Source organism: Lygodium microphyllum, chromosome 4, assembly GCF_053477565.2.
Source record: "Lygodium microphyllum isolate KBCC chromosome 4, Lygodium_microphyllum_v1.1.10, whole genome shotgun sequence".
Classification (NCBI taxonomy): Eukaryota; Viridiplantae; Streptophyta; class Polypodiopsida; order Schizaeales; family Lygodiaceae; genus Lygodium; species Lygodium microphyllum.
The window spans coordinates 91,517,161-91,532,332 of record NC_141138.1 but is presented as its reverse complement, the minus strand read 5'-3'; the positions used below and the strand labels follow the sequence as shown (position 1 = coordinate 91,532,332).

The following is a 15,172-nucleotide window of genomic DNA, read 5'->3' as shown; positions in this document are numbered from 1 at the left end:
TGTCTCCTCCTAGAAGTTATTGTATCCATGATCATACTCTATCATTGTCTTCTTGAACAATGTTATTTAGGAACCTATGTTTGTGTGGCTCATAATATTTTGAAAAGGAAATGCCAATTATATAATAGAGGGCATATTCAAAATGTGGTTAACTAAAGGATTCTAGATTGAAAGGGTTTCTTGTTACCACACATTTTCTCCCCATGGTAGGTGTTGTTTTACTCTCCATAAATATGTGTTCCCTCAAGCAATCAAGATTTGTGCGATATTTAAAATCATTTCCTTTCTTTAAGAATTGGTGTTGGTTCTTGAAGTAACGAAAGCAACTACGAATTGTGTTTGAGGTCATGGCAAAGCTTTAAAGACCCATCCACAAATTATATGAGTAGCTAGTGACTTAAATAAGCTTGTAGATAAAAGAAAATTTCTATAATATGATTAGTCCCATCTTTATTATCTATATATTTTGATATGCATGTTACTTATGTGTTTTGTACGGTTGATTCTATCTTTGTTATTGTAAGGTATCTACAAAAAGTATAAACTACTATAGTTCAAAGTGTGCATGGGAGTTTTCATGAATGCGTGTATATGTGTACCCTTCATGTCTATATGCATGGTAAGGAAGAGGTTGTTGATTGGCATATGTTATGTGTGTCATGAGGTGCTTCTTCCTTGTCGTGTTTTATTTGTATATTTGAGTTTTGTCGTATATGCAAGTTGTCTTGTTACTTGTGGGACATGTGGATTGGCACGTGTTGTGAACTCGACATATACATGTCATGATACCTTTGTCGTCTTATGATAAGTGTATGTAGGGATGAAAGGTGCTTGCCAAATAGACACTTAGCCATGAATTCGGCAAGTGAGTGTCTTTTCGTGGGCATGTTACAATCGACTTGGCACTGTGTCGTGAACTCGACACAGAGGTGTCATTTTAATTGTGACACCCTCCCTTCTCCCTTGGATATGGATGGGCATTTGGTCGTGAATTTGGCTGAATAGTGCCTTGGCTTACATATGATGAATAAGTGATGGGCATTTGGTCGTATATTCGGCTGCACAATGTCCTAACATGCTAGTTATCTGGTATTGTTTGATGAAATGGGCATTTAGGCCATATACTCAACTAGAAAATGTCCTCACATGTGTAGTTGTTTAAAAAAGTGGTAATCTTTTAGCATTTTTTATATTTTTGAACTACGACTTAATGTAGTTTGTGTAACATTTTCAATGTCTAAATGGTATCATACAATTCTATAGTTTAATCAAGGTTTACATAGAATACCAGTATAACTTGAGATTGATGTTACACTTTTTTGTTTTCAATCAAAGATTACATGTCACACTAATTTATTTGAATCAATCATAGGTGGAAATTATGTTTTTAATTGAAGATCTAATGCTATCTATGTTGCATTTTCAATGTTTTTCATACACTACAATCGTGTATTTCAATGTTTTTCATATACTATAATCGTATATTTCTTTTAATTGTATAGTTTAGTCAAGGTTTACATAGAATACCAGTATAACTTGAGATTGATGTTACACATTTTTGTTTTCAATCAAAGATTACATAACCCGTCAGAATCCGACCAGTCCAGAATCGGACCACTTTTTGATCCAACCCCTAGAATCGGACGTGACCAAAATCGGACCACTTGTCCGATCGGACCAACCCAAAATCGGACGTCCGATTCTGATAATCGGACATCTGAGAATCGGATAGAAAACTGTCAAAATCGGACAGGTACCTAGAACACAAATTTTGATACATCTAAACCCCGAGATTGACCCCCAAGGCTACGTAGAGCTGAAGGCACATCATAGATCCATAACCCGGCTAAAATTTAGAGCACATAGTTCAAAATTTGGCTATAAAAGGTCCTCCAAATTGCGTATGGCGTCTACCATAACGGCCCTGCAGGCCGGAGGGGACTACCCCCCCGGACCCCCGCAGAGGGGGCTCTGCCCCCTCCGCACCTCCCCCGAATAGGTTGGAGAGAAAACGCGCGCCGTGACAGGTCTTCCAAAATTGACCCTAGTGAAGTAATGGCTCTACACGAGCATGGATTCTCACGTGCAAAAGAGCAGCCAAAAGCCCATACTCGAACAAAGACAAACAGAGACCCTAGAACCTCAACGGGCCAATCTAGCCATCAAGGGCAAAAAGGCCACACCACAAGAACACAAAAACATTGTGTTCAAACCGTGTCTAGTCGGAGCAAAATGCAACTTCAGCAAGCTACAAATGCAAAGATGACTAGACATGGCACTCTTGACGAGAGATGTACCTTGAATAGTACTGCACTGACTATCCAAGACAGCAATGGAGAATCCACATCTGGTCGTGCAGTCGAGAACTCAAGGGCATCTGTCAGAAGGCTTAAATTTACAAGCCAGGACCCAGAAGATGAAGACATAGTACCACCTGCTTACCTAGGGTCAAACTCACCGCAAAAAGAGAGCATACTATCGATGCTCTAATTGATGAAGGAGCAGATTTTAATATCTTGACCTATGAATCTTGGACCCAACTAGGCCAACCAGAGCTCACACCAACTAGTGCAACTCTTCGCCCTTATGGGGGACACCCACAAGCACTCATGGGGAAGTGCAAAATCCTTGCAACAATTGAAACGGAAAGCTTGCCTATCCTATTTCATGTTCCTCCAAAAAGTGCTAGCTACAGGAAAGAAACCCTCCTAGGAAGACCCTTCAAAAGGGCGACCAAATGTGAGGCTGACTATGTAGCACAGAGGATACACCTGACACTACCGGGTGTGAGGATAGTCACCACCTTTAGCAAGGGTGACCTCATCGAACCTCAAGGGAAAGGCAAGGAAGGTGATGACATAACAGTCACGCCTACAAACGAGGGCAAGGACTTGTTGGAAGAGTTGATACAAGCACAGGTCGAACAACGAGAACCAGTGAGTGAGGCCATGCCAAAAACAAGAAGGTCAAGAGACAAGGCCAAGGACAGGGTTTGGACTCACAAATATCGTAGAAGACCACGAAAGAAGCCCAAGCCTTATAGGCGAAGGCATCGATGGAGAGCTGGCACAACGCCGCGATGGATATCCAAAGCGTTGCTTCGTGCTCAAGGGTATTATGCAAGCAATCAATGGATTTGGGTACCAAAACCTACTGCTAAACTGCCTCTATCAGCTGAAGGCCAGAGTGCATCAAAAGCATGGCACATGAGGAAATCTAAAAGAAACTCTAGGTCTCAAGGCAAGAAACCAGACATGATTGTTCGAAGGAAAGAGCCCCAGCCTAGCATGCTAAATAGACAGATGTCATGCGTAGCCATGGAGCAGGCACAAAAGCCATTAGTGCCCAATGAGCCTTTGATTTCCCAAGGGGAGAACAAACATCATAGGCACAACATTGCTCATGGCAAGGCTACTCGATCAACAAAGCAAATGGCACAATCATCTAATAGCCTTGAGAAAATCATTCAGCGAGTGCCAAGTCCACCTAAGAGTCCTAGATCTCCTACGCCCTCTTCTTCCAAACAGACACAGGAAGCACCACAGCAGTTGTCAAGGGCAACTGCTCAATTCCAATCTCTACCTCCATCTAAGCTTCCAACTGTCAAAGAGGCGGGACATGATGCCATCTGTACCTCTCGACCCAAGGATATGCCTGAGCAACCTAATGCGACTAGATCAACTCATGTTCGATCTACACAAATGAGTGCTCAAAGGCCAACAAAAGACACAACCACTTCTGATCGCCCTAAGGACTTGACATCACAATCCACCAAGGGTAGCCAGCCCACTGAACTAGTTGCTACTACTTCCAATCCGGGATCACAGCAGTCACAGCCCTTGGCCGTGACAATGCCCCTTGTGGAACGTGTCCTTAGTAGTTTACCTGTGGAGGACATGTCGCAACCAAATCCCTCGACAACTCTAGCACTTTCAAAGTGCCTAAAGCCTAGGACGGAGGAGTTAAACGCAAGGGAGTTGGTTGAAAAGCTAGACTCTCTGAAAAGGGCAGCAGTTGTGCCCTCACAATCGGGCAAGGCTATTCAGCAAACCACGGCTATGTCCCATAAGGACACACTAGAGAAGGGGAATGCTGAGGCCCAACCAAGCACATCAACGGTCGATATAGCCCAGGGTCCTGAGTCATCGAGAGAGGCACCTTCATTGACCAAGAAAAAGAGGAGAAAGTAGAGAAAACAACAACAATTGCAGGTGGTTGTGGACCCCAAGAACATTGAGACGAAGAGCGCCGAAGAGCTGATGAATAAAGCCTCAAGTCCATCCACCAATGAACTCATTGATGCCTCTCCTAATTGCGGTGAAACCTCAGACACACCTGTGTGCTCTGACAAACCAAAGCAACAGTTGCCATCAACAGTTGCTTACAACACTCTATCCACTGACAATAGAACTCACATTGATCAATCAACAGTGGATAGAAAGCTGTCACAACAGGGTGACAAATCTATACCAGTCACATCCGAGAAAAACCATGACGAAATGGTAGCAAAACCTCAGGAGAAACGTGAGAACCCCAAGAGCATAAGAAATCCTAGCGTTGACCAAACTTGCTCATCTAGACCTGAGCCCCTAGCCATGCTAAAGCCTAAGGAAACTCTTAGGACTTTGCATGAGATAGCAACCGAGCAAGCCCTCGTTGAACATAGAAGTGTCGCAGAATGCTTAACCGTGTTGGAGGCTAAGCTCAAAGTGGTCGCGCGTGTCTACGTCCTTGCAGACGTGGGCACGATCCCCAAGGAGCAGCTTGGAGAGTACTTGACCTTTCCTCTATCATGGGAAGAACAAGAACATCTTAACGGGCACTACGATAGGCTCCTGCATGAACAGATGCGACTCATCCCTAACGAGGAGGCTGACGAACTACGCTTAACTGTCACGTTCAATGAAGTGCTCTGTCGACCGAATCTCGTAGACATAGAGCTACTAAAGCGACTGTCAGCAGGCCAGAGTCGATTTGAGCGGCGTTGGTGCGAAAGCCGCGTCATAATGGCCGAACTAGGGGCTCAGATCATGACGGTCTCAGAAGAGCGATTGGCCAAATGGCGGTCTCAAAGAGACCCAACCTACGTGGCACCAACTTCCCTTCGAGTGCTCACTGACATTCGGGGTGCAGACTTGGCTGGGGCTAGGCTACAGGGCCCTTTGATTGATAAGGTTCTCACCGAGGAGGAGTTACATATTGCCAGTAGACTCGGTCAAGGTTCCATGCTACTCGACGTGGCAAAATATCTATCAGTATTAAGTCAGCTGCCACGAATACTAGATGTGTGTGCCATGCTCCGGTACAACTCCGAGTTCTACACTTGGTTCTTATCCTCGTGAAGTGACATGGATTCATAGATATATATATAAATAAACACTGATTTTTGTGTCACCTTGTATAAACAATATCAACACACACAAGTAATGATAATCAAGCGCAGGGAGAAGAGTTGGTTCTAACAGGCTAACCTCCTCAAGCCCTCTTCTCATCACACATTTACTTTTCATGTGCGCTTGATAAACCACACTAAAATCCCTTCCATGTGAACAATTGTACCCTATATCAAGGTCTAACCCTTGGGTCACACCTTGCAGGTTTCCTTTTTTAGCGGAACGCATGGAGCATCATGGAGATTTGGCTTGCAAAGATGCTCTTCGCAAGAGACGGGAGCATGTGGCACGCGCCCCTCCACCAGAGTGCTATGTGCCCACCATCAAGAGGTATGCCAAGAAGCGGGGTCCTAAGCGACATTGCCCAGGGCGAAAACCGAAGAACCCTCGAGTCAAGAAAGTCGAGACTCGAAACCAGCAACAGGCCGTAGCACTAGTGGTATGCACTCCCAGCTCCCGCTCGGGCCCCAGACGCTCAAAGGCAGAAAGGGCAGCTCGAGAACGAGAAGAATTTAATGAATTATTTAAAGAAATTCTAGAGACAGTAGCGAGTCGGGATTACACCATTCATATCCCAGCCGACATGTTCCCTGCTCACCCCCACGGGAGTCCCACACCAGCAGAGCCCCAATCACCCGGCCATCCAGACTCGCCCCGCCTCGTACAAATCGAGTAGCCCATAATGCATAAGGGGCTTATCAAATGATAACTGGCCAGGACTTTTTGTTTTAAATGGTTGAGTGTTCCCGACTTGTTAAGTGTTGACATGCTCCTAACTTGTATGAACTTATCATATCTGCATTTAATATATGCTATGCCTTTAGCAAAAGAAAAACCTAATCAAGCGCAGGTGATAAATGTCTAGTCAACACCATAGAATTCAAATAAGTGATGTCTCCTTGCATTGCACTGGTTTATTATAGTTGCGGCATACACAATGCATATGCTCTCATGAAGCGACAAGTGGATGCAGGATAATACAGGTCCTTGTGCGAAAATGTTCAATACCCAATCACCGCAACACCCACAACCCCACAACGAGCCACGGCAAAGCCACGCTGCCGACAGCACCCTTGCCAACTGCCCACATTGCATGGCCCACAAAACATTCCTCGGCCACGCCTCCTTTCTGGGTCAAGCTCTATAGTTGCCTCACGGCAGCAGTTACCTCAATTGTACCCACATCGCATGTGCCGCAAGGAGGGTTGCAATAGCTCAAGTGTATCTCCCCCTTTCGCCAACTGCTTCTCTAACAACGAGGCTAGGGCACCATCATCATTGTACTATTCATTTTCTGAGCCTTCGAAGCTTAACATTTTCCAACCCATTGGAAGGCTGATAGCCTCAACATATTGTAATGGTTGTACTCAGGCAAAAAAAAAAAAGAGGGAAAGAAAAGAAAAGAAAAAGAAAAGAAAAGAAAAAGAAATGAATGGAAAAATAAGAAGCACCCACGATCACAGCACAGCACCTAGGGGTCCTCAAATTAGGTACGTCTGGTGACCTTGGTCGACCGGCTTCGTCCCTAGTCCCCTAGTCCCTCACCCTCACACACTAGCCCCTTACACTCACCCACAATTGTTCAGGGCACATCAAGGGCAGGACATACCTAGGGAGCTTGTCTCGCCTAGGGTTAGACCTGTCACCCTGAACCACTTGCACAATTTTCTTTTGCACTCTGCCTTCGTACCATTGCAATCAGTGGTGATAAGCACCGCACGATTGGCCATGAAAAGTACACCGTACTCATCAAGCGAGCCCAATAGTTTCCAGCTACTAAAAGTGCAGTGTCCTTGTATTTCATTATGCTACATCGTGCAGTCACGATGCAAAGGATGTCTCATATGCCTTCACGCGTACTCCTTCTCCACATGGACAACTTTGCATCATCCACGAATTGTTATGAGAAACTAGCCCACGGTCTTCTAACTATGTAATATCTAAGTATGCACGAGCACTTATATAATATCTGCACCAAATATATATACAGTTTGGGTCCTCAAGTGCAGGACAATACTCTCAACTTGCTTAGAGTTCGACCTGTCTCCCAAACTAATCAAATATGTCTTGTGCACGATAAGAAGACTAGCACTACCCCTTAGGGAGAGATCACACGAGAGGTTTTCAAATTGCAGGTATTGAAGCCTCCAACGAAATTCCAATCGCTCCTTATCAACACTCAACTTTGAATGCTTGTCCTTTACCATCCGACAAGCCCGCAAGGAATCGTCATGCGCAGAATCCCCAACAAACCAACACTTGTGCTGGCCATCCATGCAATCCCCAACACAGCATGCCCTACCACCAACTCCAACAACCTTCCACCAGCCACCTTGGCCACCAACAGGCCCCCAAGACCTTCTGCCACACCACCACCAACACTCCTCCACGGAAACCACAGGCGTCCTTGTCACCCACGTCTTCGGTGCAGGCTACAGCCTGCTACATACGACGGTGAGTGCCATGGGACTGGCACTCGTCTAGGAGGGGGGTAATGTTAACCCCAACACAAAGAAAGCAAAAGGAAGTGGAAAATACGCAGGGCAAAGGCGGAAAAAAGGTAGCCCGACTGAAGAAAGAAAAGGAGAAAAGGCCAAAAGCACAAGGGCAACCTTAAAAGTCCAAGGCAAAGGCAAAAGGGGAAAGGCGCATTTTAAAATAAAAAGGCGCACCCTAAAATCTTGTAAAAGAGCGCCGGGCTCTCACCCGTGCAATTTGTAAATGTAGACGGGCGGTGGAAAGGAAGCTAGGAAGATAGAAGGACAATGGGAAAAAGGGCCTAGGCTATGGCCGGCCATGTAAAAAGGGGAAAAGGGGATGACCGCCCAAAAGGGATTTAGGATTTTGTATATAAGGTTGAAAAGTGAATGAAAAGCTCATTCTTGTGTGTGGCCAAAAGTAGCTCTCCTCTTCTTCTTCTTCTTCTTGTTCTTGCTTGCTTGAGCTTGTGCTTGAGAGAGGGAGTGTGAGAGTGTGAGGGAGTGAGTGTGTGAGGGTGAGGTACCAAGGAGGAGAAGCTCTCCATCGTCTCCTCTCTTCTCTTGTCTTACTCGCGGCAATGGAGCTTGGAGCGTGGAGCTTGAGGATGGAGCTTGCTTGAAGCTTGCACTTGGATCGTGGAGCTACCGGAGTGCGTGGGAGAGGAGGTAACTCGAACGGCATCAAGGTAAGCTCACTACACCCGTAGATATGGATGGCGCGTCGACTATGTGAGAGGTAGCCATTAGTACTCGGCTTGGAACGCTTGAATCAATAAGCGGTCCGAGGGTCTTGGCGGTTGAATGAAAACTCCCACATTTTGGTTCCATTGCCGGGACCAACCCATTCAAGCCTTGAGCGCTTGCGCGCTTCGAATTGAGCATCAAAGTAAGGGTTTCCCTGAACTGGTGCTTGAGATAGGTAGGAAGCGAGGGGGTTGAAGATGGTATTCGATCTCCTTGGCAAGTAGGTTTTTTGCTTTCTTGAGATGTATGTTGTGGAATGAAGTAGTGTAGGTATTTACTTTCTGATTTGGATGCATTTAGGGTAGGAAAAAACAAAGAAAATGAAGAAAAAAAGAAACAAACAGTAGGGTCCTCTGTTGCTGTATAACAGGCTAAAACAGGGAAATAGGGGCACAGATCCTTGGAGTGCTGTTCGATTCGAGCACCACAGTGGTTCCAGGCATGTCTGGCATTCCCTTGTAGTGTCTTGCACCTATCTGGAAGGCGCTGTACGATTCGGTGTAGTAGACGTCAGCCTAGAGGCATCGCGTGCAACTCGCAGGCCGTCGTCCGCGCCGTCGGACCAAGCCGTCCGAGTCCCAGAATCGAACGTAGATCCTTGGAGTGCTGTTCGATTTGAGCACCACAGTGGTTCCAGGCATGTCTGGCATTCCCTTGTAGTGTCTTGCACCTATCTGGAAGGCGCTGGACGATTCGGTGTAGTAGACGTCAGCCTAGAGGCATCGCGTGCAACTCGCAGGCCGTCGTCCGCGCCGTCGGACCAGGCCGTCCGAGTCCCAGAATCGGACGTCCGATTTTGAGAATCGGACATTCGGACAACCGTCCGATCGGACCAACCCGTCCGATTTTGAGAATCGGACGCTCGGACCACTCGGACACTCGGACTTGGACCAACCCGTCCGATTTTGGAAATCGGACCACTCAGACTCGGACGCTCGGACAACCGTCCGATCGGACCAACCCGTCAGAATCGGACCAGTCCAGAATGTAAATACAGAAGAATAATTGAGCATCTACACAAGCCATCAATGGGATTTAGACTTGGTCCTGACATGGTGCCCAGTGTAGAGGAGATGGCCAGAATTGTGGGTGTCATAAAAAACATGCCAAATATTATTCATGCATTGGTAGATGGGATGAAGACCGTGCATAATGCCGGTGTCATCCATTCAGATTTGCATGTTAATAATATGGTATTGGACTTTCCTAGAGATAGCACCCCAAGAATTGGTATCATAGATTGGGGTCTAATGCTTATTTCTAGTATGACAAGACCAACCCTCAATTGAAAATGTGGGGGGGTAGATGATCCCATGCACATTATAGATGAGCGTAGATGGAAGGGACTATTGGAGAGGAAAAGAAGGCCATGGATTGCACTTGAGATCTATGACCCAATATGCCAGTCTACATATGGTAAGAAGTCAGATGTGTATGCAATTGGATGGCTCATCATCTGCCTCATTGAGTTTTGGTGCTTAGGCCAATGCTTGTGGTTACATAGGGAGTCGAGAGATGCTCCAGATAAAGAGATCATGGACATAATAGAGTTCAAGGCAAGGAACCGCATGTTGGTAGATGATAGGGCCGTGCAAGTATCATCTGCAGATCTTGATGACTTTTTGAGGACGAAGTGTGGCACTGATCCTACAAAGGCAAAAAGACCGCTCATAGAGCTTGGCCCTATCCTAGCTCACCCTTACTAAATAATCCACATCTTGCAATCTCTTCCCATATTTTGTAAAACATCTTATCTAGTTTTACTAGTCTCTATGACTCATGGATCCAAAGATTCCTCGAAATAGATCATACTTTTTTGTAAAACTCTATGGAATACAATCTATAATTTGTACTATATAATACCATCTCATGAGCATCATACTCCATCTCCATGCCATCACATAGAATGTAAATGCTTTACATGCTCGAGTAATATTTGTATGGGTTGCTTCAAGCCATTTGACTCATATATGAAGTTTACTATTATTAATCACATCTTGATAATTAGATTTTAGATCCAGATCTTTCCACAATGCATTCCACTTTATAATTTATAAAGATAACACTTAAAAATATCATATTTTCTCATTCAATTAAGATATGCTTCGGTAACAATCCTTTAATGTTGAATGCATGTTTTACAATTGAATAAGTGATTTTTCATTTGGATTTCATGGGAGCTTTTTACAAGATTCCAGTAATTTTCGATGATACTCAAGAAATTCTAGGTCTTGTGAGACTAAGAAAAGATGGATCCGAACCTACCTTTGCTCGAATTCGTGAACACATTGAAGGTAATGAGCTCATAGATGGGTCTTTTAACTTCATTGAGGACAATTATATTATTAAAAAGTGATAAGAGGAGCGGTGGACTCTTAATGATAATCTTCAAGTTTGCATCAAGAGGTGTGCTAGTTTGACGAATGAACCACATTCTCCAAATAAGTGACAATGTTTAGAACAAGTTGTAGAGGATCAAAATGAAGCTTTAAGCAACCTCACTTCAAAGCTAAAAAGAAAATTGTTAAGTCCAAGCACTCTCAAGACTTGGAAACATGAATGCAATAGAATAAGGCTAAAGTTAAAACAATCAACAATCTCAAGGGATGATAGGTTTGAATTACACAACGAAGATATCAATGGAGAATCTCGAGTTCGTGTTTGGTGTAACGAATGTAACTCCTTGTATGGGAAGGGCTCAATGGAAGGGAAGCATGCCGCTTATACTTGTCTTTCTAACTTCATGAGGACACACATCATGCAAAATAAACGTCATGAGAAAAATTATATTATGTTTCGAGGGATTACAAAAGTGGATATACAACATACTGTAGTTGATCAAGAACTAGATGATAAGAAAGAAATGGAGACGTCAATAGAGAAGTTACATTCTTACATGGAGAAACATAAAGGTATTATCTTTTTTATTTGTTTGAGTTTATATATGCAGTTCTTTCTATTGAAAAATAGGCTACGCATTAGATTAGGCTTTTTAATATCAAACTCGTTTTATAATATAAGTCTACTTTTCATCATGTAGATTGGGATTTTGAGGTCATCAAAGCTACCTTACATGACTTCAAAGACAAAAGCTTTGCTCGTGTAAGGTGCAAGTATGATGACACATGGCTACATTTGTGTCCTTCAAGGTCTGACCTATATACAATTTTGATAGAGCATACAAAATCAATATTGCACACAAAGGCATTTTTGAAGGAGAAGGAAAAATCCAAGCCATTGCTCATAGGATTGCGTGGACGTCCTCGAAAGGGTATAGTGCATGATCCAAAACAAACATCTCTTAGCAAGTTCATGGTCTCTACAAAGGCTAGAAATTCAACTTAGGGTGATCCATTGGCCTCATATCTAAATCACCATAAAGATTATGAAAATTCATTGGTAAGTTTAAACTTGTTATGTTGGGTTTTATGGAGTCACATAATTGACGTCAGCAAGAAGAGCATCAATGTGAAATCTATATTAGATGATCAATGTAGTGGCAAACTTTGGTTTTCAAAGCCTTTTACCAGGGAAAATCTGAATCATGGAAATACATGCTTTCAAATAGATGGTTGGTTTCATCACATTGATTGTCCACGTATTTCAAATAGTGGGCAACCATTCACAGACTTCTCTTGTGCTCATTGCAAAGGTATACCTAAGATTTCTAACTTTAGGATGAGAGTATATAGGGAGAAGTTATCCCAAGAGAAGAGAGGGCATAGGGGAACTGGATTTGGCAGAAGATTAGATTATCTCACTAGACACGAGCAAAAACAAACAACACTTGTTTCCAAAAAGCATGTAAGAGAACTCACTTTTAAACTATGCAAGTATAAACTTCGGCTTGCAACTCTTTCAGTCAAAATAAGGAGCTTACATGAAGATAACATGGAGTCTCTTAATCGAAGAGATGTAAAGAGATTTTGTAACAATATAATAGAAGCCCATAGATTGGGAAAGTTTGGTGGAAAACTTGCTCTCTGGGACTTCTTGCAAGACATAACTACAAATATGTTACGATCAAAGGGAGGCCAGCAATATAGTGCAAATACCAAAGCTTTGTTTGAGGTTGCAAAGATGTGGGTTGGACCAAGGTTGCATGATCTCCTCACTACTAACCTCAATGGCCCTTCACTCTCAATGACAAAGAGAGCCCATAGACAAGCCACCGTTTGATGCAAGTTTTGTCCAACGATAATGGAGTGAAATCTCAACATTCTGGGATGAGAAGCTTGCTTCGATAATAGGTCCTATTATTGGACATGCATCAGATGGAGATAGTCGATGAAGAAAACCAATGTTAGCTAATTATGTTCACAAACATGGCACCAGATATACAAGATTGAATGGGATGGATGGCCTCTCTCATCCAAATTATCAAATGGAGAGGTTTTTGGTCTACATGATCAAGATTTTATACATAATGGAAAAAATCTTGTCAATATCCTTGACAAACCAAAGCGTCAACTAGCTCTTGGTGATGTTTGGGTTACCTTGAATCATGTTGCCATTTTTTATGATTTCTTTTTAGTTGACAAGCATATGCTCAAGGAAGCTGATATTAGGCGAGATGATCGTCAAAATTGGGCTACAGCACAAAGAATGTGTAGTAGGCAAGTCCAATGGTGTTTGGGAGAGCTAGCAAATAATGGAAAACATAGAAAAGAGAGGAGCATGGTGGGAACACAAGCTTACCTTGAAATTGTAGGAGACTACATTGATATTTTCTTGTCTTCACACTTCAGCTTGGTGGAGAGAGTCCATTTAGCAGCAAAAGTGGCATTTTTTTTTCAAGTTTGGAGATCTTGGATTATGAAACATGCAACATATACATTGTCAAAAAAAATTATTAGTAAGGAGGCATTCCTAGATGTACAACTCTTGTGCCACTTTGTTGTACTTCTCATAAAATATTTTAAAAACTTTCATTCAAATAAGATACTTCCAATACATTTGACTAGATCTAATGTAGTTGAAATCTTCTTCAGCAAAGTTGGGAGCATGGTTGGCCAAGAGTGCACTTATGATTTGATGGACATGCTACATAGTATAGGGATCTTGAATAGACTTTCATATTTTGAGTGCAAGGAGAATAGTGTGAAATTTGCACATATCCATAAGAAACAGGAGCATGTATGGAGAGAGTTGAATCTCAAGGAGACCATGGAAGAAGCAGATTTAGGTGATTACAGATGTGTTTCAACTTATGAGAAGATAATTGATGCCTTGAAAAGGGAATTACAAAGTGCTCACCACATTTGTGAGCCTTTACAAATGAAACCAAAAGGTAAAGAGCATAAGCAAGGGTGGTTGGAGCCTTGGTCTGAAGGTTTTTTTGATGCTTACACTAGTTCAAATTTTTAGGATTCCGATACAAATGAGGAATTTTCAACTCCTACAAATGATGGAGTGGATTCAAAGGAGGATGTATCCACAAGTAAGATAAGACATGTAGTAGATTCTTTGTTAGATGAAAAGGACAAAGTAAATCTAGTAGTGGAGGCTGACAATAATAGGTTTCTTTTTAAATCAACATTGGTAAGTCAACTCAATGGCAATCCCACATTGTCCAAAGATAGGCTTACAAGGGTGCACAAGGAGTATACTATAGTAACATGCTCTAGTTATATACCTAATGTCTCTGTCTAGAAATTATTTTAAAGTCTTACTTTTATTTATAAAAATTTGAAATCTATCTTTGTATGTCCTATATTACAATGATATTTTCATACTCACGAGTACTAAGAGATTTTATGAACCATTGGGAGTTGCTTTGTGGTAAATTCTATATTGTAGTATCTTGTATCTATACTATTACATAGGGATCTATTTAATTATTTACTAAAAAAATAAACTCACACTAAGGGATTTATAAATATTGCTAAAAATTCACATAAGGGCCAATAAAACTTTACAAAATAGGTTACATAGGGATATATAAAACATGCCTTGAACGCACGTGATGCCTAGGATTTATACATAGTAACTCACCCGAGGAGAAGGGGAGACACCTCGACCTATCTTTATAGCCAATGACTTGACTGAGGAAGAGGAAGCAAGTCTCACTACTCTCTTACAAGAATATATAGACGTACTTTCCTGGTCACTAGAGAAGCTCAAAGGGGTAGACCCGAGTGTAGTGACTTACAACATACCCATGATACCAGACGCAATGCTAGTTAAGTAGCGATCGTATCCCATGAACCCAAAGCACACCCATGCCATTAAGGAAGCAATTGACAAGCTAATGAGAGCAGGATTCATCTACAAAATTGAACACACAAACTGGGTTTTCCCCATTGTCATCATGTTAAAGAAGAATGGAAAGATTAGAGTGTGTGTCAATTACAAGAAGGTAAACGTGGCTACAAAGAGAGATAACTATTCATTACCGTACATCGAGAGAGACTAGCTGCTGCCAAAGAGGCCCACAATTTTTTGGATGGCTTCTCGGGATACAATCAGGTGCCAATGCATCCTAATGATAGGCATAAGACAGCATTTGCTAATAAATGGAGTATCTTTGCCTACATAGTCATGCCTTTTGGGTCC

General features: G+C 42.7%; 1 protein-coding gene across 1 annotated transcript; it reads left to right on the top strand.

Moving 5' to 3' along the window:
• The first annotated feature begins 10,790 nt into the window (after positions 1-10,790).
• Positions 10,791-11,962, top strand: LOC148037313 (uncharacterized). The gene is made up of 3 exons (XM_087677092.1): positions 10,791-10,911; positions 11,077-11,529; positions 11,658-11,962. Exons 1-3 carry the CDS (start codon positions 10,791-10,793, stop codon positions 11,960-11,962), a joined length of 879 nt encoding a protein of 292 aa, XP_087533218.1.
• The last annotated feature ends 3,210 nt before the right edge of the window (positions 11,963-15,172 follow it).